The 25,989-nt window shown below is 37.0% G+C and overlaps 1 protein-coding gene and 1 long non-coding RNA gene across 4 annotated transcripts in view; one reads left to right on the plus strand and one right to left on the minus strand.

The window, feature by feature from the left end:
- The window catches only part of LOC138689300 (uncharacterized), a 67,771-nt gene that overhangs the window by 13,410 nt on the left and 28,372 nt on the right, over positions 1-25,989 (plus strand). The window lies entirely within an intron of this gene.
- FSHB (follicle stimulating hormone subunit beta) lies at positions 18,087-21,002 on the minus strand. Its single transcript, XM_009927640.2, has 2 exons — positions 20,844-21,002; positions 18,087-20,223 (listed from the first exon to the last, which is right to left on the minus strand). Exons 1-2 carry the CDS (start codon positions 21,000-21,002, stop codon positions 19,987-19,989), a joined length of 396 nt encoding a protein of 131 aa, XP_009925942.1. The 3' UTR covers positions 18,087-19,986.

The following is a 25,989-nucleotide window of genomic DNA, read 5'->3' on the forward strand; positions in this document are numbered from 1 at the left end:
TTGTCAGTGATGCTGTAAAATTCCATGTGGTGTTACATTGCAAAACCAAGGCACAAGCAGTTAGTTATGTAGTAGATTTCTGATTTGAAGTTGAATGTTTAATTTTATGTGAGGTGATGCTAGATTTTAAACTGAGTATGTTTAAAATTTGAGAAACAGTATTCAGCATCATCAGGCAAGTCTGACTATCATTGCACTTTAGATATAAATTAATAGGAACTACTACAGTCTTTATGAAATAAGTGTATTTCAATGTTCTGTAGTAAAAAGAGAAAACCAGAAATCAGGGAGTTGAATGGGACCGAAAAAAAGAAGGATTGGGTTAAAATTGTAATTGAAAAGTCCATTACATATATGCAGACATCAAAGCAGTTAGGGTTGGGTATTTATTCAGTAGAAAAATTAGTTTATTTCTAAGTTGTGAGGAAACCAAGAAGAGCCTAAAGAGGGTTATTAGAGTGAACTGCAGTCAAATATTCAGTTCAAATTACTAAACTGGGTGGGTGGGGTTTTCAAATGCCAGGAACCAGACAATTTGGATTGGCCTGCAGTACTTAGGCAAGGTTTACGAGTTTTACTCCACTAATTATTTGTTGCCATGCCATGCAGTTACACTTTCCACTATGTTCCCAGTCACTCATTTGAAGCTCAAGTGCAGGAGAGAGAGAATATCCTCTAATTTATATTGTTAAAGGGAAAGAAATGTCAGCACGTCATCTTGTTTTGCTAGAATGTAATAATGTGGGCCCAATTCTCTTACTTTCTTCTGTTGCAATTATTTACAGTTATTGAAAAAAAATTTCAAGGAGGGTATAAGCAGCTGCTTGCTTTCTGAAGGGTTAACCTTGGTTGCCACTGAAAAAAGGGACTCCAACAAGTATTAGGAGTGTACTTTTAATAAGTAGACAGTTTCAATTTGATAGTGATTTTTTTATTGCATTTCATGGGTATAAATAGGTTCATAGAGTCAAGGATTATAAATTCAGAAGGGATCTTAAGGGTTGTTCAATTTTATTTCCAGTAGTTATTAAAAAGTTAAAGAATAATTCCTGGATCAAACACAGAAAACGTCTTGTTGAGCTGGAACATGTCTGTTATAAACATGGAATGATATTATAAGGTACCTGGCTATATTTCTGCTAGCTGTAGTCTTTGCTTGCTTGCTCATACATAGAACACATTTTATTTTGTGTCATTTTGTTACTTTTGAAGCAATGGCATGTTCTTCAGTATAAGCAAAATTAGATTTACTTAACTTTCTTTAGAGCCAATGAAATTTTAGCATAGATTTTAGCTGTATCCTTAAAGCCTCTGTAAAGTAAGTGGATTTATTCATTTTACAAATACGTGTGTTGATCATACGTAGAGTGCGCAACCATTGTTCCTCTTTGTTCCCAATTCTGTTCTTGGTGTGAATTCATGTTATATTCCAAGAGTGTTGTCAGTTAAGTGAAACCTGTTAGTTCTTGTGGCAGGGACTTGTGTTTTTTGGAGAAGGAGGATCTAAGTTCTTTCTGAGTTGCTAACTGGATGATCCATGACTGCATGCTGAGACAGTACAGAAAACAGTTTTTCTTTGCAAGAAGGGTTCTCCTACGCATGTTAGTTAAAATAAGGGATGTTATTGTCCCATCTTTCCTGGGGCATCAGACTGTTGACTCATCGATGCATAATTTATGGAACAATATCTGTTTCTTTTGCTATTGGTGGCAACACCAACTGTATGATGAAGCTGAAAGGAGAAAAAAATGGTTTGGGAAGGAAAAGTTCTCTGTGTGACAAGCAGCATGGATAATTTCAAAGGGAATAAGTAATATCAGCCCATTTACTTTTCATCTTTAGAGGTACTTTCAATCACAATGTTATGCCATTGTGAATATCACCCTTTCTATTCTTTTAAATATAACAGTATTCTGAGCAGTAATATTTGTATTAGTAGTGTAATGCAGACAAAACAAAAATCCTGGTCAACAGTCTACGTCTAAAATATCATTTTTTTTCTGATTGTCATTGCCCAATCAAGCTATAGTGTCACAAGTAGAAATCTACAGTGTGTAAAATATTGAAGATTCAAGCTCAGCCTTCTGTTGGATATTGCTCTGTGGCACAGACAGTGAAAGTGCATAAAAAGATATGCAGTAAATAGCAGACTGGGGCCAAATCTTATAAGTAGAAATACGTCATTTGTACCTTTTTCCACATGAACTGTGATTTAATAATGTGTTGATGCTAGCCCTGAATCCTAACCTACAGTTCAGTTTTTTGATCATTGACACTTTTCATTGGTTCTTTACAATGCAAATAAAATTAAACTTAGATTAAATCTAAAGAGACATTTATGGCTGTCCATGCTATCAAGCAGAAAAGAAGTCCAAACTTTTTACAGATATGTTGTCTTTAGTAGTTTAAGCATCTTGTGATTCATCAATTTTTAATGTTAATTTCAGTTTATGTCTTGATTTTAATGAGGACTGGCTAAACCACTGCAGCCCAGGGCAGAATTCCAGTAGTTGATGTAATTTGAAATATTTTTCATACTTAGTTATTTTAGATTTGTGGCAACATTAATGTGATGTGAATATGGCCATCAGAATTGAAGCTCGGTCCTTTGCAAAATAATGAAAATCTTGTGAGACATCTAATGCATAAAATCTAATAATTCATTATGAACTTACAGAAAATATACCATATCAATATGAAGTGTGATAAGTGTCCCTTATAGTCACAAAGAAGAAATATTCTGAGCAGTTTTCTACTTCAGTCCTATGTTTATTCCTCAGAAAGCAAGACCCACTGCATGTGTCCAGCCTTTTCTATCAACTTTCATTTCATCATTTTCCAGTGCAGTTGGAAAGAAAGATGTTATGCACATAGTTTTCTTTAAAGTGTAGCATGAGATAAGGGCTAGACTGGAGCGAACAACTCGGGCTGCTTGCTATGTTATTACTCAAAATGGCCTCAGACTGTTCCTTCCCCTTTACACACTAATTGTGGTCTTCCTGGTGGGGAATATAGTGCTGCTGTATTTAGACTGAGTTTGTCCTTTTCACAAACTTCTACTTCTTCCTAACCGATTGCCCCTTAATATCCTTCTTGGTGTTTTTTAATCCAACAAATATCTTCTGAACAGTGAGCTTATATTGTATCTTGCAGTGCATGGAAATTCTGCAATCTCTTTATTAAGATTCCCTTGCCTCTGTTCAGTTCAGAAAGTCTTTAGAGCTATTGCTTTTTCACACTATTTTCTCCTTTTTTTTTTTCTTAACATCAGTATTTTTTTGATACTCAGAGAAAGCCACACTCTAAAAGATCAGCTATGCTGTTAGAATCAGCATTTCAATTGCTACGGTGATAGCTTGATCCTGAAATGAGGCTCTGCCACAAATGAAGTTACTGGGATCTTCTGTAACAGCTAAGCAGTGTAAATACACTAGTGGATGCTGCAGTTACACAGCTTTTCTTTTAAAGTTATCTTGCTGATGATTGTACAAGCATATCTTCTGCCCTGAGAAGCATAAAAATAAAAGCATTCCCATTAGAGTAGCAGGTGGGAGGGCTGTTAATCAACTGAGAGCCTTGTTAAAGAGATGACTGAAAAGTTTTCCTCGGCTAAGGCTTGATCCAGAGCCCATTGAAGTCAGCAGGTGGCTTTGAATTAGATCTGGCCTGCAGTGTTTCAGATGAAACTAACAAAGCAGAAGGTGCCATTGGTATTTGTTTTAATAGATTCTCCCATCACTTGATCTGTGGGGAAAAAGGTAGATTACATTAGTTAGGTTTTTTAATGCTTTTTTGTTGTTGTTGGGACATATGAGACTTTCCTGGCACTGGGAGTTTCGTGCAAGCTGTACTGCTGATTCCATGACTATGTACAATTGAACAGGATGATGAGTGAACTAGTGACAGCTTTGATACAAATCTATTTTATCTGGAAATAGTGCAGGTAGAATTAGAGACCTGGAATAATTCTAGCTGCCTAGATTACCTTGCTCAGCCTCTGTTATAGTTCATAGGATCTTTCTCCTGCTGTACAATTCTGCCTCAGCCTCTGCATGCATCCTTCAAGACTGCTTTCCTGCCAAAGCCTCTGAGAAGATACTGTCTTAATCTTGGTGTGATGCTGGCTTATCTGCAATAGGCCCCTGAAATCGCATAATGCCGTGTTTTTACTGCAGAGGTAGTATGCATCATCTGCACTGGCAATTATTTAAGAGGAATTTATTTGACTCTCAGGAGAACACCAAATGATACTGCAGTTTTTTTCTATTAATTGCACAGAGAGCCTGAGTCCCCATTTCGGTGCTACACTAATTTTCACTATACTTAAATGTCAACCTGCACCCCTTATGGGCCAGTCAGCTTGAGTGAAAAACATTGCTTCACCTAGAGAATTGTGTTTGGTAGGAACTGAGTGAACATCAGTGCTCAGGATGTAATTGAACTGGTTCTGCAGTGACAGTGAGCCTGTAGTATCCCATAGATTGCTCACATGCAGTTTGTTTCTATATAAAATATCATCTATGAAGTCAGTACTCCGTGTTTTCTAAAAGGAAAAATTGTAGTTTTTACTGTTCTGCATTTTCATTCCCTTTATATGTTTTCTCATCTTACTTTCAAGAGCAGAGATTGGGATGTCAGTTTTCTGCATGCTGGCTGTTTACAGATGATTTGGTGAGTGCTGAATCCTCCCTGAAAATAAGCAGTCAAGAGAGTGAGCGTGTGCCAGTGCCTCGTATTCCTCTACCTGGGTGTAGTGTAATGCCATCTTGTGGAGTTGTTGATATATTACTCTAGATTAAAATGAGTAACAAATTCTGTGGGTTTGGCGAGTGCTTTCCCTTTACCTCAAAGGGAAACCTGCACATTTATCTTGTCATAATAAACCACCAAGCTCTAAAGCATTATCAAGATGAGTAAATAATTCATGGCTTTAAAATAACACAAAGGTACTTATATAGATAGGTTGTCAAGGAGACCATTTAATATTCTTGATCAACATGTGAAGTATCTATTTTGATACACCACAATATTCTTCATATTGGCATCATAGCAAAGGAGAATTCTAAGGGAAAATACAAAGGAGGACCAAAAAGTGCCTTTTTGGATGTGTCGACTCTTAACTTGACAGAAAGTATAGAGGTGCTTGTCTGAAAAATTAACAAATAGATGATGGAAGCTGTCACTGTAGCTTGATTGGAGGCCTCTAAATACTTGATGAGAGATGATGGATAGGAAGGATCAATTATAAAGAGCCTTGAAAGTGATGGCAAATAGTTTATGGTTAATGCGATACAGAAGGGACAGTCAGTAGAAGGTTGCAAAGAGCAATGATATAGTTAGATCAGCAAGCAAGGCTGATGATTTGTACTGCAGCATTCTTCATAAATCTATTATCTATAAAAAGTGCAAAAGATTATTACTTTTCTATGCATTTTACTGTTTGATGTTAACATAATCACTGACAAATAGATATTCTTTATCTTCACTTTTTCCTTCTGTCAAATGTGTCACTGTGTCACAATATCACACAGGGTAAGGCATATTCTTGGGAAGTTCTGCAGCTAAAACATACATAATGGGACACCTATATGACACAGATGTTTGCAGAAGATATTTATTTATAGTATAGATCAAACAGCAATGCTTAATTCTCCATTAACTTTCTGTTGCATTCTTAGCACACAATAACTGTATCATTCACTTGCGTGAAAGTAGGTAAACAGGTAAATATTGTTTCTATGAATATGAAATGCTGTCTCAACTGAGGTGGTATGGTATGCCTGGTATCTCTATTGTTCTGTGTGTGCTACTCTGCCATTATTTGATGCTGTCTAAGAGGATGGTTTTTAAGAATCAAGTTCTGTCTGTATATTTGATTTGGTTTGTTTGGGGCTTTTTGGTTTTGGTGGTTTTTTTTCCCCCCACTGAATGTGTTTCAGTTATGCTCAGCTAGTTTTAGCATCTTTTTAAATAAGTTTAATTAATTGAATATTACTTCTGGCAGTTCAAGGAGTCTGAATTTCTAGTTTATACCCGTGCTTAGTGGTACCCAAAAGATTCTTTGTAAGAGTTGACATTCTTCAGCTGAAAAAGAATTGTGGTACCTAATTTGTGACCCATCACAACTGCTAGACTGATAGGATTTCAAATATTGAGTCTTCACCACTTTCCTTGGAAATATTCTGAAGTCTGTAGGGTAAAATCACCAGATAAATCAGTCTAGTTTGCTTGTTAGCATTCTGTGATCTGAGAAAGAGGTTACATCAGTTTATTAATATCCTGGTTATTCGTACTGTTCCAGACACTTCTATAAGGTTATTTTCTGAATACTGTATCTGTAAGGGTTGATTCAGAGAGTAGTAAGACTCCTAGAAAAGATCTGTGGGAAATAAAAGGAAGATTCCCTTTGCTCCAGAATCATGCGAACTTTCAGTCTTCCTGAGTCTTTGACAGGATGAAAAGATCAGGGAAAGATTCCTAGTGTAAGATCCCTATCCATTGAAATAAAGGAAACTAACTTCTTATGACTAGTGCTGGGGTACATTTTAAAGTCAGAGAATACTATCATAGTATCATATTAAAGGAGAATCTTGCCATCCCCACTTAAAGAGTAATTCCCTGGAAACTGAAGGGTAGTTTGCTTAAAGGCAGGATGTGTTTATTTTTTTTTTTTTTTAAATCAGAATATCTGGTACTACAGCTGTTTCAGAATGTTATAGTTGTTGAAGCTTTTTTTTTTTCTGTGGGAGTAAAAAAGGGATTATGGCCAAATTTTTAAAACCAACTTTAGGCTTTGCTCCAATCTTTGTTTTACTAACATATTATTCAGGAAAATAGACTGCTTCTGCTTCAATACTGCTTCTGCTTTCAAAAAGTGTTATAGATATTATATTTCACTTTAAAATAATTGCTAATAAATTATCAAGCTATGAAAACTTTAGAATTAGTTTAAAATGTAGATTTCAGCACTACTAAAATGTGATGAGATTGCTATCTGATGGCTCAGGTTAGGCCTGCACCTGGACCTATGTTTCCATTTTTGAAGTTTGAGATACACTTGATTAAAAAATAAAATAAAATAAAAAAAAAATTCATACTTACAAGGAAAGCAGAGATAGTCCTCAAGATATAACTGGGGTTTAATCCAATGTAAGAACTATGTAGAAAAGCACTGTTTAAAAGGTTTTTCTTCTATGTTCTTTCTCTACCCCTACTTTTTTGATTATGCCCTTTCTTGATTTTAAATAAGTGAATAGTATGCAGTGGATTGTCAGAATTGGTGTACATGCATTGTGTTTAGGCATTTGCTGCTGAATATATGCTTTACTTTGCTCTGCTGAATGAAAAGTCAGTCTTTGTTATGTTTTTAATTATGTAGCTTTAGTTTCTGAGAAGCCTCACAATCAAAGTGTGAAACCCTCAGACTGGGTATGTTATTTAAACTGAAACCTTATGAGTGTTGATGGAATAAGAAAAAAACTCTTCTGTTTTTTTTATAGCTTGTTTTAGCCCCCTGTTAATAGATCTTAGGATGAAATTTTACATGTCTGAAACAATATATGGTTGAGTCATAATTTCTTTGTTAATCACTTGAACTCAGAGATTCCCTTTCTGCTGTACTGCTGCTTGGTGAGTTTTTCTTCTTTTTAAATTTATCTGCTGTATCTTTCTTAAGGGTTACACTTAACAGTTGTATGTTTTCTGGAACATGTTTGTTTTGTGTTTTCTGGAAAGGACGTACAATATTGCTTATGTGGAAAGCTACATACCTTTTTCAGGTCCCAGGGCAACTAAAACATTTAAATTGATGCCTGTCATAGAAATTTGACAGCACTTATATGACCTGGAAAAACATATACAGTCCTGCAGATGATGCTTCAGGGATAAATCCTCACTTAGTTGCTCCTAAGTCTTGTGCTTTGTTTTCAAACATCTGAAGGTATTTGATATCAAGGCATTCCCACATGATAAGTAGCTGGCTCCATTTCATCTCTTCTCAGCTTCCTGGAAGGGACGTAGCCCAAAGATGTTCTTAAATTACACTGGAGCTGGATAGACTTCAGGATACTTATAAAGATAATGGGAAGCCACTCATAAGTGAGTTTCAAACCTAAGCACAAGACCTTTGATTTGCATGAATTCCTTGCTGCTGTTAATGCTGTATAAGCAAATGAGAAGGGTTCTTATGTTGAAAAGCCTGTTTGTGATTTAGAGTTTGTCTCTTTCATAAAAGAATTATACATTTAGGAAGGACTGTTCAAACACGGGAAGTTTTACAGGTTAGGTGGAATTTCAGAGCCTAACTTCAGGCAACTGTTACACAGACTCATAGCTTATTCTGGTGAGCTACCTGAGGACACATTAGTGTACTAAAGAGTAAATTAGATTTAGGAAACCTGACTTGTGGAGATTTTAATTTAGATAACTAAAGCTGGGTTCCTGAAAGTATTGCTTACAATGAATTACAACATGATTTGTTTTGGAAACTCAAGTGTTCACCAGGAAAATCTGTCTGGCCTTGGTTTCCCAATGAATTTTACTTCAGTGCAGGTGCCACATAAAGGTCATTCTCATCCAGGCAAAGAAAAACATTACTTGAAATCAAAACATTGAGCTCAATAAATGCCAAAGGCTGTCTGAGCTGGAGAGGTGAAAGGGGAAATTATCTTTTGTTCTACGTTGAAAGCAGACTTTGTGAGTTTCATTACTCATATGTGTGTTTCTTCTTGTCACAATATCAATTTCATTCTCTTATTTTTTGTGATTCTTGCTCAAACAGCAGTACAGTAGACTCAATGTTGTGCTCAGCAGAGGTGGAAAGCCAACTAAAGAAACATTTAAAAATACCAGTGACAGGTTATTTATAGACTTTATTGTACTTTTTTCTGATCTGGAGGGACTTACTCATATAAGATAGTTTCTTCCAAAGAGAACCAGAGTTTTAAGTCCTTCAGAGGATTTTTATGCTATCTTCTTCATTGCAGAATATGAGCATTTCATACTTATGCCACGCGCTAATTAGCTTTTGCCATATGTCCTTCATCTGAGGACTTTTTAAAAAGACATATGCTGTTGTGCATTTAAGTCAAAGGCTATATTGAAAACATCCACTTAGCGTCTTAAGCAGAGGATGACTGATGATGGTTCTTGGTACCTAAGATCACTGCCATTTATCAATTATTGCAAATTTGATTTTCAAACTTGTGTGTGGCATTATGTGTGCCCAAAAGTGAGAGTGTATCCAATTAGTATTAGAGTAAAACTACTGAGTAACTGGATATATGCGTACTGAATCTTTTAAACTGCAAACTTTAATAAGGTGGGCATAACACTATGCACACAATTTGGAAAACTAGACATGATTTCAGGTGCTTATCATGTGAAAAGAATGAAAACAGAGTTACTGACATGAAAAAGTGACTAGAATTGCTCTTCAAAAGACTTTCTGTGGAGTAGATATGAATTGTTAGCAATGGTGTGATTGAAAATGTGCAAGAATGCCTCTCTCTGCTACTGTCAGTAGCCAGAAAATGTAGTAACGAAAGGAAGAGGAAAGCAGGTGTTTTGTTAAAACTTATTTGGGTATTTTACATTTGTATTTATAAGTAGGTTTTTTTCTTTTTACCTATGTCGTGGTTTAACCCCAGCCAGCAACTAAGCACCAAGCAGCCACTCACTCACTCCCCCCCTCACCCAGTGGGATGGAGGAGAAAATCGGGAAAAAGAAGTAAAACTCGTGGGTTGAGATAAGAATGGTTTAATAGAACAGAAAAGAAGAAACTAATAATGATAACACTAATAAAATGACAACAGTAGTAATAAAAGGATTGGAATGTACAAATGATGCTCAGGGCAATTGCTCACCACCTGCCGACCGACAGGCGATTCCCCCCACCACTTCCCCGTTCCTATACTAGATGTGACATCCCATGGTATGGAATACACCGTTGGCAGTTTGGGTCAGGTGCCCTGGCTGTGTCCTGTGCCAACTTCTTGTGCCCCTCCAGCTTTCTCACTGGCTGGGCATGAGAAGCTGAAAAATCCTTGACTATAGTCTAAACACTACTGAGCAACAACTGAAAACATCAGTGTTATCAACATTCTTCTCATACTGAACTCAAAACATAGCACTGTACCAGCTACTAGGAAGACAGTTAACTCTATCCCAGCTGAAACCAGGGCAACCTAAAAGCCTTAAAAAGAGTTACACAACCTGAAATCCTGAGCACCAACTAAGACAGAGAAAGGGCAGTAAGGTTTGTCTGGCCGGCAATCCTTGATGCATTAAATGCATGCCAAAGAAAGACTATTCTTCTCTTGGAGTTTTCCTAAACAATAGGGAAAATTTATAAAGCATTGTGGGGTTCAAGCCTAGTGAGACCTAGATGGCATTAACTGTTGTCTTCATGAGAGAGACTGTACACATCCCTGTGTTTAACAAACAGATGAGGTCTAGGATTTTTAATTTGACTTCTGAGTAAGTGTGAACTGCAGAAACTGATGCTTCATGAATATTCAGCTGTATTATTGGCTCATGTCTGTTAGGTTGCATGATAAAGGCCTGTCTGCACACCCAGAAAGGAGCACAGAGAGACAGTGGCGGGTGGGCATGCCAAAGGAATGCTCTGCTCAGCTACTGCCAGGCCCATCGCAGGAGAGCTGTCAGCCCATCAAAGGCTCATGTCTGTAAGCCCAGAGGAGCACAGAGGCACAAAGGCATGGTGGGAACCCAAATTAAGGACTTGGAGGAAGGAACCCCCCTGTCTGGGCCCTACCCAAGACTGCCCCCCTTAGCCCCAGTTTCCAGGTGTGAAACCCAATCAAGATGAGTCTGGAGCACCTTTTGGACTGGGAGAGGTCGCTGCCTAGGGATATGCGATGCATTATGGGATGCAGGGGAAGAGTATTTTGGGATTGCACAGGACTTATTGTAGGATATTTAGGGGAGGCATCAAAGGTGGAGAAAGGGATAGATTGAGGTGGTTTGGGGAGCAGCAAGTGTGGGAAAAGGTAAGGGGATAAAAAGGGCTGCTCTGACATGAATAGCTTGCTGGTTGGCATGCTTGCCTGGCCATGCCTTGCACCTGATCAGCGCAGTCTGTCCTATCTTCCAGAGGGCCCATGTGCCTGGGTGCCAGCAACTGGAGAGTCTGGAGTGAATGAAATCAAGTGGCAGCCACTGGGGTGGCTGATCTGTGTGGCCAGCCGTGTATGTATGTAGTGTATGTATGTGCTCCGTGTGCATATGCCTATTGGGCATATGTCTTCAGCCTCACTGCTGGTTGGACCTGGGGGCATGGAGCTGCAGAAGCCTTGTCTCTTTTGGGCTGTTGGATCCAGCATGATATATTCTTCCCTTAACAATGTCCATGCCTGTTGAGTCAGAGATGCAGTAATTGTCACCAGAACTAGTCATTAAACTGTGTAACAGTTGACAAATAATGAGAAGTCTCTTTGTGAGGACATGGTCCATTTCTGTTTAATTCAGTAAGTTTATAGTTTCCTTTATCTCTTGTTTTCTTTTGGGAAGAAGCTTGTGCTGTACATTACTTTCCATCTGTGTAACTCTACTGATGTCAAATTTAAGATGGGTTTGAAATATCTGAAATGCCTTGAATACCCCTCTTTCAGACTTCTTTGGCTTTCCCTGTAGAAGGAAACATAGCAAACCAGGCTGCAAGGGAGGGAACACTTGACTAGAGAGTATTATGCAGTTAATTCCTGCTAGTAACATTTTTGATTCTGTGATTGACTTCTTGCTATATTGTTTCACAATGGTTGAGGGTCTTTTATTCTGTGCCACAGTGATACTACTCCAGTTGTTTTAACTGTGAGATCTCCAGTGCTTTCAGTTTCTTTGTTTTCACTGACATAAATTTAGATTGTCAAATGTTCAGTAGCATGTCCAGGTTCACAGCAATAAGTTCTAGTCACAAACAGACTAGCAATATTTATTGCCATGTCATTACTCACACAATAGTTGGAATGTATTGGGAAAATAGGTCCATTACTGTGTGCCCTCATTGATATGAGGAAGAAATGTGACTAAGGCATCTTGCTTTGTAGTGTTGTTGGGTTGCATTATCCATTGCAAACAAAACAGTTATCAGCATCTACTTGGAAATAATTCACAAACTGAAAGAAGAACTAAATTGCATGAATTTCTCATTAGGAATCAGCTGAGGTAAGCAGGAGGTCCTTTGTCTAGCACAGACATGTCCACTGGGAGAATGTGACACATTTCAAGCAGGAGAATCCAATTATGACACAGAGTTCCTGATGTGTGAAAGATCTTGTTTCAGTGCTTTTTGAACAGCTGTTTGCATAAAGTTTTTGGAGCCATATAACATAATAAGGATTTATGTAGTGATGTCATACCAAGACAAGGGATTTCCCAGTTCAGTTGTCTGTTTTCAGAACCTGGCAGGTCTACATTAGGCTCTTTTCATCTAGTAGTAGAGTTACAATTTGACACTTATCCCTTGTTCTTCCTTTTGCAATAAACTTTTATTTTATTTTCGGATCAAGTACGAGGATACATTTTTAATAAACTGGTGTAGAATAGTAATATTACCCATTGTATAATGCTTCAAAATGTGTTTTTATGTAGCTTTGCTAGAGTGAGAAGTTGGGAGGTCCTGAAGTTTCCCTTATCGATTGCCATATCCTTGGGCATGTCACTTTTCCCATTTTGAAGTCAATGGGGCTGTGTATGTCAAAAGCAGAATTGCTTGTTTCTTTCATATGGCATACTGAGTTATCAAGAAAGAGAAGATCCTTTTTTGTGCTATTAATATTACCTGGTTTGAGATGTGGCAAATAACCTGAAATAATATGACAGAAATTAACGCAAGAGTGACATTGAAAGGAAATTTTCTAATTTGAGATCTGACACGATTCCAGTTTTCAAAGTGTGAGTGAATATTTGATGGATCAGACATCTACCAAAAGGATATAGACTGAATTATTTAAGGGCATCACAAACCCTTGAGTATTTAACCCCTGAAGCATTGAAATTTATAACTGAGGCTTAGTTATTCTCGTGTAATGTTCTTCATTCCCAGGCTTGCTGCCATGCTATTTTATTTTTGATTATTAAAGCAAGATCATTGGTCTACACAGTACAAGCAAAACTAAAGGGATATTCTTCAGATGCTATATCAGAATACTCTGTAATCCCACTAGCTATCCTAGTATTTTTAAAATAAATATTCTAAAATACTATAGTGTTAAGTAGATGAAAATAAATATTCTTAGAGTGGTTCTCATGAGTCTGTAAGACCATTCCAGACAGCACACTTTCCGTTAACTACAGTGCTTATTCTTACAGGTGATGTTTGGAGCTTGTGTTGGGGTGAACTGAATCTTTGTCAAAAACTGCTGCACCTTCATTATCTCTAATGAATTTATTAGCTGGAATTTGACAGGGTAGTTCCTACATTCTGCTTAGAGATATGCTTAATAAAAAGGCAGTCCTCCATGTCTTGTACATGCAGAATAACAAATACTGGGTAACTAGATTGTGCATAGATGGAATTGATTTGGTTGTGCTTTTACATTGTCCCTGAACTAAGTATCACAGTGTCAAGTTCCAGACATAATAATCCAAGTATATGAACACATGCAGATACTTGTAGATCAGGATCTGCTTGTCTTAAGGCTAGATTGCATAAACAAAGCCAGTGTGGTAAAGTTTGTATCCATTCACACTGATGGTGTAAATTAGTCTCACATCTAAAGCATTAGCTCACACGTGATTTAGAATTCTCATGAAGATTCAGATATTTATTCTAAAAGGAGAAATCATATAGGAAAGAAATTTAACTGACTGGGCAAGATCCATTGCTTGGAAGAGCTGTCTTTGGTACTATTTGGAAGTGGGAGCAAAATTAATTTTAAGCTGTCTTTATTATTTCTCGATCATTGGGCTAGCTGAAGTGTGTACCCTACTTTTGTGTTACACAGCTGTTGATGATTCTAAACACCTGTTTGAAAAGGCAAGTATTACCAAGGCATAGACCTGATCCATAACCCTTTGCCTCAGTGTGACATAAATTTTGACAGTGTCTGAACTGAAAGTTTTCTTTCTAACTTCTTAAGATATTTCTTCATTATATTATTTTGACTGGGAATTCCCACAGCATTCATGAAAGCATCAAGACTTGCCAATACTGTATAATGAGAGAAGGAGGTAAGATAATTTTTGAATGAAACTTTAAATGTAACCACATGAAGCAAGAGGAAAATTGGATTCCGTAAGTTGTTCAAAGGTTTGTCTACAAGCCATTGGATAATGCCAGATTACCTTATATGTCTTGAATGTTGGTATCTTAAGAAGGATGTATTTTAGAGGTTAGACTCATATTCTGGCTGAATAATATCTCTGTCTGTAGCATTATTCAATGTATATAACTATAGCCAAATGTAATCCAAAGACATTAGATCCAAATTTGTCCAGAATTTACCTTTCTTTCTCATACGGAATAACTTCTTGCTATACAAGTATTACATCTGACCCTGCCCCCCCCCTTCCCCCCCCCCCCCCCCCCCCTAGTATTTTTACAGTGAATTAAGAGGTCATCAGTGTGAAGTAAGACTTTACCTCTTGCCTCTTAGAGTCACTGCATGGAAGAAAACTAATGGTTAATGACTGTGAAGCACAGCTAGTTAATTTTTTCTCTTCCCCACCTACACATAATGAAACACTGACATTTGATTTCTTGAAAGTATGTCCTTTCTCTAACCCTGCTCCTGTCTTGTTTTCTGTATTTCCCAGAGACTGCAGCCTTGTGAGCTGCTGTAATGTCTATGAGTGAAAGTCACATTGAAAGACCAAGGCTTTGATAGCTAATGTTAATAACGTAATTTGAAGAGAAACATGAGATACACAGAACAATTTTATAGATCCCATTGCCTGAGTGGAGGGGAGCCACTAATCTCAAGGCTGCGATCTTCAAATGAATTTTTCAGATTCGCTGCTTAGCTCTTTTTTGTAGTTTTTTTTTAGCTTCAAGTAAGATGCTAGTTGTATTTTTTTTTAAATGAAAATGAAGTGTGTAGCTAAATATTGCATACTGACAAAGCAAAATACACTTGCTGAGGGTGGAGGGTGAAGGAGGAGTATAGCATATTAACACCATGCTCAATTGTTTTTCCCCTTCCCATTCAAATAGCCCAAGTTAAGTGCAGCCTCAATTTGCCGTGAGTCAAGAGCCAGAGTCCTGACATTCCTGTTTTCCATCTATTATTTGTAATTACCTCTGTCTCAGGCTGGATTTGTCTGAGGATTTACGGATGACTAATAAATTCTTATTCATCAATTGGGTTAATACAAGGAGAGGACATTTATATTTCTTGCTTATGGTAAAAAATGTTGTGAGCCCAGTTATATGCCAAAATTAAAGGCAAATGTAAACTTGTTTTAAGCTAGGAGGAATGATTTACAAAACTTAGGCAGGGAATAATAGCTGAGCATTGACAACAGTGGGGTGACTCTAATATGTTGATGCTTTATTAATGGCTTCAAGGTGAGGAACATGTATTTCTTTGCCTGTCTGTAAAATCAGCATGTGCTTTCTTCTTAAAAAGGCAGTTGGGATTAAATGGTCATTTCAATTAGTAGGATCATGAATACTGCTGCTGCACTCCATGTTCCCTTCTTGATGTCTGGAGAGCTTCAAGTACAACTGGCACAGACACTCCTAAGATCAAGGTCAAACTGTCTGCATAATAAATGATAGAAAGTATTAATTCACCCACAGATGTGGCAGCAGAGATGAATAATCTTCATGCAGTTTATCTATACATCTGGGGATTTGAAAGACTTAATTAATTACAACACAGTGAATCCTGCATTAAGTGTCCCTCTCAAAGGTCTTTAAGGGACAGTTCAACACTATGTATTGCTTCTGTGGTGTATGCATTCACCAGGGGGTTATAAATTATAGTTTTCCAGGTTTGCTTCTTTCAAGGTGATGCAAGAAGAGATAATTTTACTTAACTGGGAGTAAATAATAGATAGTTCAGTCTATTTTAGTTTTTTACTACCTCTAAAGTTAGTTTCTGTAGGCTGGTGGCTAAAGTCTGACATGTTGTAAGGTCTTTTTGCAGGGCCTGCCTTTAAAAATAGAATTAATATGCAGTTTTTGAAAAGTTCACTGTTGGTAGAACAGCGGCATTGAAGTTGAAAAGCATTTTACCTATTGATTTCAATGGAATGGGCCCATGGTAGGAATTTTTGAAAATTTACTTCTGACTCTATTAGGAATGTTTCTAAAAGCATACCCACCAATTTAGTATTTAGAGTAGCATGTCATACTGAGACTTTCACCTTTTGACAGAGTTCCCATTTATTCATCATGACAGAGCTAGGCAAAGAGCATACAGATTACTTCTTAAAAATTTTTCTTAATTCAAAGCAGATCTAGACCTCACACTACACTGATATTCATGGCTTGCTTGTACCTTCACTAAAATTTTGAAAAAACGTTGATGTAAAAGTAAGTTTAATGAAATTATTATTGGGCAGTGAATGGAAAGTGAACTTTGAGAAGATAAAGTCAAAGCCTGTCTTACAAATTATCAAAGGTAGTCCAAGATATCTTCAAGTCAGGCCAACCTTCTGTAATTTTGCTGTCAGTGAAACTACTGACAGTGAAATACTTGCTATCAGTCTGTAGAACAACAAATTATTGTTGACACGATTTGGAATAGATTTTAGTTCAGAGTAGAATACCAATGGTACTTTCATATAAATGGAGGCATGCATTCAAAGCTCACTGATGTTAACAGCAAGACTTCATGTGGGCCTTCATGTTTCTGAGCCTTTTGTGTGATCACTTATGATTAGAAAAAGAAGACAAATTCAATAAATTATTTGTTTGGTGTTCCCCATTGATCTTTGAAAAACTAAAAGCTTTTGATGCATGATATACCCATTTTTCAAAAAGCCAGTTTTATGGAAGAGATTCGGTTAGAACTCATATCTAGGTACTGGAGAGGGGTTGAGAAAGTGTTTGGAAGAGGTATTCCCAAAGGCTATAACTTGCTTGGCAGGGGTTTGTGCTTATATGGAGGGTACCTTTTTCTTTGCATCTTTGAGTCTCTAGAATTTGGTATTTACCTCAGCATTGGTACCTAAGGTGCATGAGAGAGATGAAGTGAGAGTCTGGAAGCTTGTAGAGATGCATGATTAGGATTTTTTTTGCTAGCATTCTGATATTAACCTCAATACTCTTTTGACTGCGTTAGTTACAGTTTTAGATTTGAGGTTCTGAATAGATTCATTTGCAAAATGAAAATGAGTGGTGCACTTGTCTGATGGATGAAGTAAGAGCTATATGGTTTTTGTTTTCACATGCAAGCTAATTTGTGACAGAAGTGTGGACACAGCTCTGGAGAGGTTCTAATCCTTATAGTTTAAATAAATTATTAATAATAATCTTTATTCTCATCCATAGTTCTGTTGTGTTACGACTATGTATTATTTCATAATCACATTACTGGATCAGGCTAAAATATACCAGTCTTTTATTTGCTGTGATCTGGCCATATAATGCTGTATGGCTCAGGTGAGCATGTTAGTTACTTGAAAAAAATGATGAGGGGGGAAGAAAACATGTGATTTAAAGGATAGTAAAGTGGGCAGGTGGACTTTTAAGTTTTTTAATTGGCTTATTAAGACATACATAACAAGTGCAACAAAATTAGTTTTATTATTCCAAAATGCACAACAGAAATAGAGGTGTTTACAGATCTATTTTGAAAACGTATCTTTTCCCATAGTTTTTCACTACAGCCTACTGTGTTTTGCAATTGTAATTCAAAATTCTCTCATCCAGAATGGAATAATTTCTGATATGAATAATAAGCTTAGTTTTAACTGAAGTCAACTAATGTTTAAAACTGAAATGAGTGAGAGGCAATTTGATTTACCTATTACTTTACCACTTTTAAAACTTCACTAGACCAAAGAAAATGTCCATGCAGATTAATCATATAAATAAAATTAAGAGAACTAATATCTTTCAGTAAAAAAGCTAAAAATGAAATAAGTTAAAATATCTATTATCTATTATAAGAGAGATTCAGAGTAACAGACAAATTCCTTTTAAATAAACATGTCTGTAACGGTCTGAAAAGCAGACATGCCAGGTGACCTCAAGAGGTCGTCTACTTTATTGCCTTGCCTCATGGCAAATTAACTTTATCTCTGTCATTCCTAACAGGTTCAACGTGTGCTTGAAGACCTGTAGTGGTCACTGCTCCACAGACCCCACTGTCTTCCTTCCTTCTTTCCCCAGCCCCTGACAATTTATTTCAGTGTCTAGCTGTCTGTACCTTTCAGAAGATTTCCTAGTTACTACTCTGAATCTTTCATTAGTTGTTCTGTTCACTATGAACATGGAGAACTGACTGTTCCTTTTCTCTTTGTAACAGTCTTCAAGCATGTAAAATGTTCCACTAATTCCCCCTGTAAGTGTTACATCCCATAAGCAAAACAACCACATTTATTTAAATCTTTTTCTGCTAAGATGTTCTTTAGGCCTCTCTCCACTCTTCTTACCCTTCTGTGGATTTTCTCTGGTTTTTCAATGCCTTGAAGTTCTGTGTCCAAAGCTGGAAATAACAACTCAGTTGAGGCCCTTATCTTTTGAGCTGAGTGGTAGAAGTAGATTGTGTCTTGTAGATTCTATTCCTTACATTCTCACTTTTCTGCATTGGTGGGATATTGTTGACTCATACTTAGCTTGTATAACCTCCAAGTCTTTGGTGCCGAACTGCTGCTGAACCAGTTGTTCTCCTTTCTGTGTTTGTGTAGGTGATTGTTTCTGATGAAGGGCAGTATCTTTTCATTTTCCTGATAGGATTTCATTTTGTAAGTTTCAGATAATTTTCACAATAATGTGAGGTAATTTTCAATTCTGATTCAGTCAGTCCTCCAGCTTGCTTCCAGCCCATCACAACTTCATATTGGCCATTGCAGAATTAGGTTACTGCAGAACTCTATGACCTTCCATTCTCAGAAGGGACTATTGTGAACTACTTTCAAGGCATGTTATTACACCATGTTTGCACTAATGGGATCAGGTGCATCTAGATTCATCCCTAAATAGTTTGTGAGACTCCTATATTAAACAGTGTTAAAAAAATTCTCATTATCATGTTCTGTTGCATAATGAGAGGAAATCCAGTGTTTCTGATATGTGGCAAAATTCTCAGAATTGTTTAACTGACTTAGGATGTGTTTACTCAGGTGAAAGTAGACAGCTGATGATTCTTTTTTCAAGTTAGCCAGCTATGAACTAGAGTTCATGTTATTTGTGTTATTGTGGCACTGGGCCTGAGCTAACAAGCCTTACTGAGAAAGCACAAGAGTTCAGGTGACTTTCAACATTTGAACATAGATTTTGGCTCTTAAATAAACATGCTGTTATTATTTACAGAGCATAATGACTATATGAAATACTTTGTCAAAAAAAAGTCAGGATCTCAGCTGAGAGAGATTTATAGTCCAACTAATAGAAAGTGAGGACACAGATGTTGGCTATAAGAAAACCAACGAAGCAAGGCTTTTTAAAATAAGCGCTTTCTGAGGAGAGATGGAAAGCAGGGGGTAATAAAGACTTGGAACTTGGGAACTTTTTGAAAGTATAGGATAGCATAGAATAAGCTAAGTGAACTAGACAGTGGAAATACAGGAATATAAAGAATGAAGGTGTGACAGAGAAGAAGAGGAGGCAAGGGCAGAAGGAATCAGAAGCAGTGTTCTATAGACCTATGAAAATGATTTTAAGGAAACTGATGGGATAAGTAGGGAAGGCCTGAAGAGAATTTTAGGCAGTAGCTGTCAATTTGACCTTAAAAATCTTTGTTTCAGTCTTGGCAGTTTCTAAAGAGCCTTGCCTATTATCTTCTGCTTATGCCCGATCAGTACCTTTATTTAGAAGTGAACATTAAAAGCCAAACTGCCATCTCAAGTACCCTTCATTGGTTACTTCCATTCTGACTGAAGGAACAGTAGGATGGCCCGAGTCCCCTCACAGTGCAGTCAGTGCTGTCAGTGTCACAGGTCTCACAGTGGCACTCTGTAGCTACCGGGTATGAATAAAAAGATTCGGGATGATCACCACAGCCAGGGATCTTCACTGTTTCATACACGACCTCCTTGAAGGTACATGTTTGCTGAACGGATGATACTGGTGGATATTTATATACTGGATCCTGAAAATTACAAGAAGGAAATACCTATTTTGAAATTTGTTACGGGCTAGAATTCCAAATTTTTATAAAATAAAGGACCTGATGTGAAAATGAATTAAACTGGTGGGAAAATCCCACTGAGATCAAAAGGATTTGGATCAGACTCTTCTAATTTCATGTAGATCCTTAGATTTCTTATTTCAGGAGGACCGATATGGCAAATTTGTGTCACACCATCACCAAACAGTCTTGCAGGTTAATTACTTGATTCTTCAAATTATTTGGAAAAGTAGAAGAGTCTACATAGTAATGGCTGCTTTATTGTATCGATTTGCAACCGCAAATTGAACACAAGGCAGAGATCCAGACTGTAATACTTTCAACTCTAGTTATACAATATAAACATAATGTGTGCAGCCAGTTAAAGATCTGAATTTTACTAGCATCTTTTCACCCTTCGCTTTGTGGCTCAGATTCGCTGTGTATCTACTTTCCTGTCAAATAGCACAGCAGTTACTCAGCCTGTTCTTTCACAAGGCTCATCGTGCCTATATGTTCATTATGAACTGGAGAAATGGGTTATTCATACATCACTTGGAATATTTAATTCTGGTGCCTGAAATTAAACTTAAGATTCTCACCCTTGTGAAGCAGTATCCTGAGCACCACGTGGCATTCACTGTAATACAGAATTCACATTCTTCTCTTTCTACTGCTATAGTAATATTGGTGAGCTGACAGCTATTGCAACAAATTGCTTTCCAGCAAAATAACAGCATGTAAAAATTAACTGTCTTCATCCTGTTTATAAAACAAAAAAATATATCTATACTGGAGAAACATGTATAGGTATTTTCAACAGAAAATACTTATAGAAACAGGGAGAAATTGAGTCTTCACATTATCCTCAAGTGGTTCTATAATAGCAAGCTTTTAGAAACATCAGTGAGAACATAGGATAAAGCCATTAAATAGATCTATCCTTATGTTTATTGTTAGAGGAGTTTGATTTTCCTAAGCGACTGAAATGGCATGTTGGCAATCTTTGTAGAATACTTAATAGCAGAGTACCATACCACTTTCAATGAAGTATTTTTATCTAAGTTTCTGTACAGAGAATGTGTCTTTAAGGAGAAAGAAAAAGAAGCAAGGGAGAGAAAGAGCAAAGGATAATCTAGTTTTCAGAAGTAATTAATTACATACAGTGTTTGCAATTTGAAAAAAGATTTCTAGATCAGGATCTGATAAAAACTTACCTGTATTCTACTTGCCTTCCTGATAATAGCTGTAGTGAAAAGAAAGCCCTATGCTTACCTTTTATACTAAATTGTGTGTAACTTATACCTTGAGGATTTGCAGTGTATTAATGCAGCAGGCATTAGTTTGGTACTTGATGAAAGCGGATTAATGTTCAGCCAGACAGTGAGATCAAGCCTTCTTAAGAGGAAAAAAGAAAAGCAAAACACACTCAGGAAGTGATGGTGAAGGTTACTGTCACAATGTCTTTTTAGAAGTTTCACTGAATTTGATTCAGTGGCATTTAGAAATAGCTGAGCCATTCCACAATTTGAAAGAAGGTTGAGAAGCCTGTTTTTGGAAAAGAAATGTTCAGGTGTTTTAACTGTGTTTTATGTCAGCCCTCAAACTAATAGGCTTGGGGTGCAAGCTGGTCCTCTGGTAATTCATAGCAGAGACATTACTAGAGTATTTCTTGGCTAGTGAATATGTTCCTGAGTTTTTCATGGTATCAATCTTAATTGCTTTTCTCTAAATTAGGTCTTACCCAGTGAGCTGCATATGTACTTGTTTATTGGTCTGTGGTCCAAGAAAGCTAGTAGTGTGAGTTTTGTTAAACCATGAGTAACTCCACTTTTCTTTACCATTTAAAATACCACTGTGGTTTTTCAAATTCCTATCCCAGTATATGCAGTCCTGGTTCCTGTCTGTCGCATGGTCACATTTTTTTAAACTTATGTAATGAATGTCTGTATTGTGGAAAGGGACTATAAAGATGTCATAAGGAGGCTCCAGATCTGTGTTTTCTGTCAGGGATCTCAGATATTTTTAGCAGGCAAACATGCAAACTCAACTTGAATGCCTAGTTTGTCATGATAATAAAAGATTCTATGAATAGTGTTCCCCTGCTTACTGCCCTTTTCCTGCATTCACAAGTTACTGATGTGTGCCTCTTCAACAGAATAAAGACAGAGAAATAACTTTGTTGAGCTTCATATATCACTTCTGGGGAAAATGACTCACAGTAGCACTGTATTTACTATGATCTGCCTAGAACAGCCAGTCTTGCTTTGTTATGACTGTTCTATTATGGTCAGTCTGACTTTTACAGAAATCCATCCACAAAAGAAAACTAGTCAAGGACATACAGTTAAAAACATTTTATCATGAAAAGAAATTCTCACTGGCTTATTAGTTGTCCTGCAAATGGGATACTTTTCAAAATGGCTTTTACAAATGAGCCCTTCAAGTGTCTCATACCTTCCTGTCATCCTGCAGACTGGCCATCTGTTCATTTCCATCCAGTCTGCAGTACCTTAATTTGTTAATGAATTTCCTATCACACCAAAGTTAGAAAGTGATCTGCAAATTTTCCCTGGACATATCCTGTAATAATTACTTTGAGTGAGAACACAGCTCAATTAAATCTATAAAGAAGTCAAGAAAGCAGGCATCTTCCTCTTTACTAATATAAACTCTGTGATCGTTTAATAATGTTCTTTTGTGTCATTTAGTGTCAACACAGTCTGTCTTCTCAGAGAAGATTCTCACTTTCTGTAAATCACTAATTCCAGAGATGCCAGACAAAAGCTGATTACAATTTGTTATATCCCTACTGAGGATTTGGCCTTTTCTAGGTACTAATTTATGCAAATTAAATAAAACTAAATAAAATTCATTTGCGAAAGACAATACAGAAAATATCTAATCTCTCAGTTGCAAAGATCTGTTTCATGGTTTGAGGAAGTCATACACATTCACTAAAACCATAGTTTCACAAGCAGAGAAGGCAAGTTTAGCCCCTGCCATGCTTTTTCTTCCCTCCCCTAGTTCCTTCATCTGGCCCACTCAGCCTCCTTACTTGTGGCAATGCAAATAAGGGAAATAATTCTGATTAAAAGGAAAAAAAACAACCCAGCCATCTTTTCCAGCATTGTTGTTAATCCTTATCAATTTGTTCCACAATGAAATGAACAGCTGTAGCAGTGTAAGTGATGGGATTGATTGGGAAGTGGGAATGAGGGGGAGGCTTAACAGGAAATGCTTTATGTAGTGTTCTTACTGAAGAGTTCATGAAGGCGCACTGTAAACACAACACAAACTTTGTCACAGGAAGATTTTGTCCTGCACTGACTTTGAGGGCATTTGTTTTGGTAATCATCATTTCTAGGTTGGTTCTCCAGCTATCAGCTCTGCTAATTTCATTGTGTGAATATATGAATATACATTTTTAGTGTAATAGGAAATTACAAATTAAAATCGACTAACCACCAGTCTATCATCTGAGGAGTGGTAATTTGGTGAGTTGTTAACTTGGTTGACTTTGATTTTGTTCCCACACCTTTTGTTAGAAAGATACACAAAACTAATTACTTCTCATGATGGGCAAGATGCTGTTTAAGTACATGTTTTTCTAAGATTATTAGTTCATACATCTGGGAAATGTTTCTATTCTAACTATATCATATTCCTTCAAGTTTATATTCCCATTAGATTAGAAGGTTATGGTAGTTGTGAAGGGAATAACAAATGTTATTTATTCAGGAAGCTGTAATTTTCACATATATGTGAACATTATACATAGATTCTGTGTTACTGAATTTTGTCTCTATTTGAGAAATAAAAATGCTTTCCAGTTTAAATGGTTTATGTTTCAATTTAGGGAATAATGCCAGAGGGAAGAACACTTCCTTTTCACATGCTACAGCAACTTTTAACTAGTGGTTTTATCTATCTAGTTCTTAAGCAGTATTGTCCATCCTAGATTTAACAGTTGTCATTATGCTTTTGGACTGAATGCTAGGTGTTGCCCATGTTGTCAAAGAGGAATTATTGAAGTCATACTCCTGGAATTCTGTGGTGGTTTGTGTATACAGCCTAGAAAATTAAAAGATGTTGTGGCATGTCTGTACAGAAAGATTCACAGACCTGCATGTGCTCTGCTCACACTTGGAGCTAGCTAAGCCATTCACAAATCTGGAATGTCTTTGCAAATGGCTTGTTTGGATTGGAGCAAAGCAATCTCATGGTCTTTCTCCACCTTTCTAGGGTTAGCTTACTAGTGGGTCCATTGTGCAGAATCCAAGCTCTCCAGGCTCCGTGAGAGAGCTCAAGTTGCTGCAGAATGCTGTAATTGCATTATGATTGGGAATCAAAGAGTTGGATTGGAACAGCTAGTGCTTTTCAATTTAGTCTTAATCAAGTTCAAGGAGAACATTTCTAGTTGGCCCCACTGGTACTGTGAAGGCAGAGTTTATGTTCTTATTCTCAGCCTTGATATTCTGAGTTCAAGATCTGAGCCATTCGAAACCACACCGAGCTGAAATTAGTCTAAAACTTGTCAGCCCTGGTGCATTAAGATCTTGATCACAACATTATTTGGGTCATATTTATCTAATACTTATTGATGGGAATGCTGACTTTACCCTGACGTGTTCAATGGAGATTGCTGTATTCCTGTTGAAGTGAGTGGGGAAATATGGCAAATGCTGTAATGGAAGATCTTGTCTTCAACATGGGCAGGGTGTTGGTTCATCGGAGTAGAGGTAGTCCTGTAGATGAAGACTCTCCAACTTTTGTGCAAGTCATAGTGGGCATCAGATTCACTTGGCTGTGTTAATGCCTTAGTGGCATCTCAGGGAAATAAAAGGCTTTTCTGTATGTCTATTTTTTTGTATTCTATGGCTATTTCTCTTGGACTGTTTACTGTTGTAACCCAGCAAGCCATTGTTACCACTGCTGCCACAAGAGAGCACTTGCTTTGCTATTACTAATCGCTTCAACTAGAAATGCTGTGAGACATTCTGCTGCTGTTTCCCTTCTAAGCAGTAAATGCTCTTTTTCTTCTGTTTGTGGTTTGGGTGTTTGGGTTTTTTTGTGGTCATGGGTTTTTTTGTTTGTTGGGGTTTTTTTTGTTGGTTGTTTGGTTGTTTGGGGTTTTTTTTTGCAAAAGCATCTAATACAGAACTGAAAGCTTTGTGTTTCTTGTATGTCCTAAACGAATGAATTTTCTTTCTTCAAGAGGCATAGTGGTAAGACTAGCAATTCTGTTACTGCAAGTTGTAAATCTGCCTTGCTTAAAAGAAGGTAGATCAGATCTTTCAGAGAACTTCAGCATCTATCAAAGTGCTATTGGAAAACTTTGTTATATGTGTGCAACTTGTCCACCATGAGTCATAAATCTGACTCTGTCCTGATAGAAGATGTATTGAATCTTCTAGTGGAAAAAATACAATGTCTGATATAAAAGACAGGTTTTACCTGTAAATTTTCCAGCTGCAGACTAGCTTTAGCTTCTAATATATTCTTTTAAAACTGTCAAGGGATGGGATTTTAGGTTTGTTAGAGTCATGGTTGTGGTTACATGTTTTAGATCTTGTTAAATAGATATGTTACTGGGGATAATAGTTTCTGCATCTGAAAGCTGTTTTTCATTGAAAATATGTCTCAAGGCATGTTTAAGGTGCTTCAATCTATGGCTTGATTAAATTCCTATGAGTTAGAACAGGATGAAGAGTTGGTTTTTTTAAGTTTGGAGTTGTGCACTTCAAT

Source organism: Haliaeetus albicilla, chromosome 16 (genome assembly GCF_947461875.1).
Source record: "Haliaeetus albicilla chromosome 16, bHalAlb1.1, whole genome shotgun sequence".
Taxonomy (NCBI): domain Eukaryota; kingdom Metazoa; phylum Chordata; class Aves; order Accipitriformes; family Accipitridae; genus Haliaeetus; species Haliaeetus albicilla.

Excerpts from the sequence above, each read along its gene's own strand:
- FSHB (XM_009927640.2), bottom strand. The coding sequence starts at position 21,002 with ATGAAGACAGTTAATTTTTACATGCTGTTATTTTGCTGGAAAGCAATT. Across the intron at positions 20,224-20,843 it reads CAGGATACTGCTTCACAAGG|GATCCAGTATATAAATATCC; the intron begins GTGAGAATCTTA and ends TGTAATTTTCAG.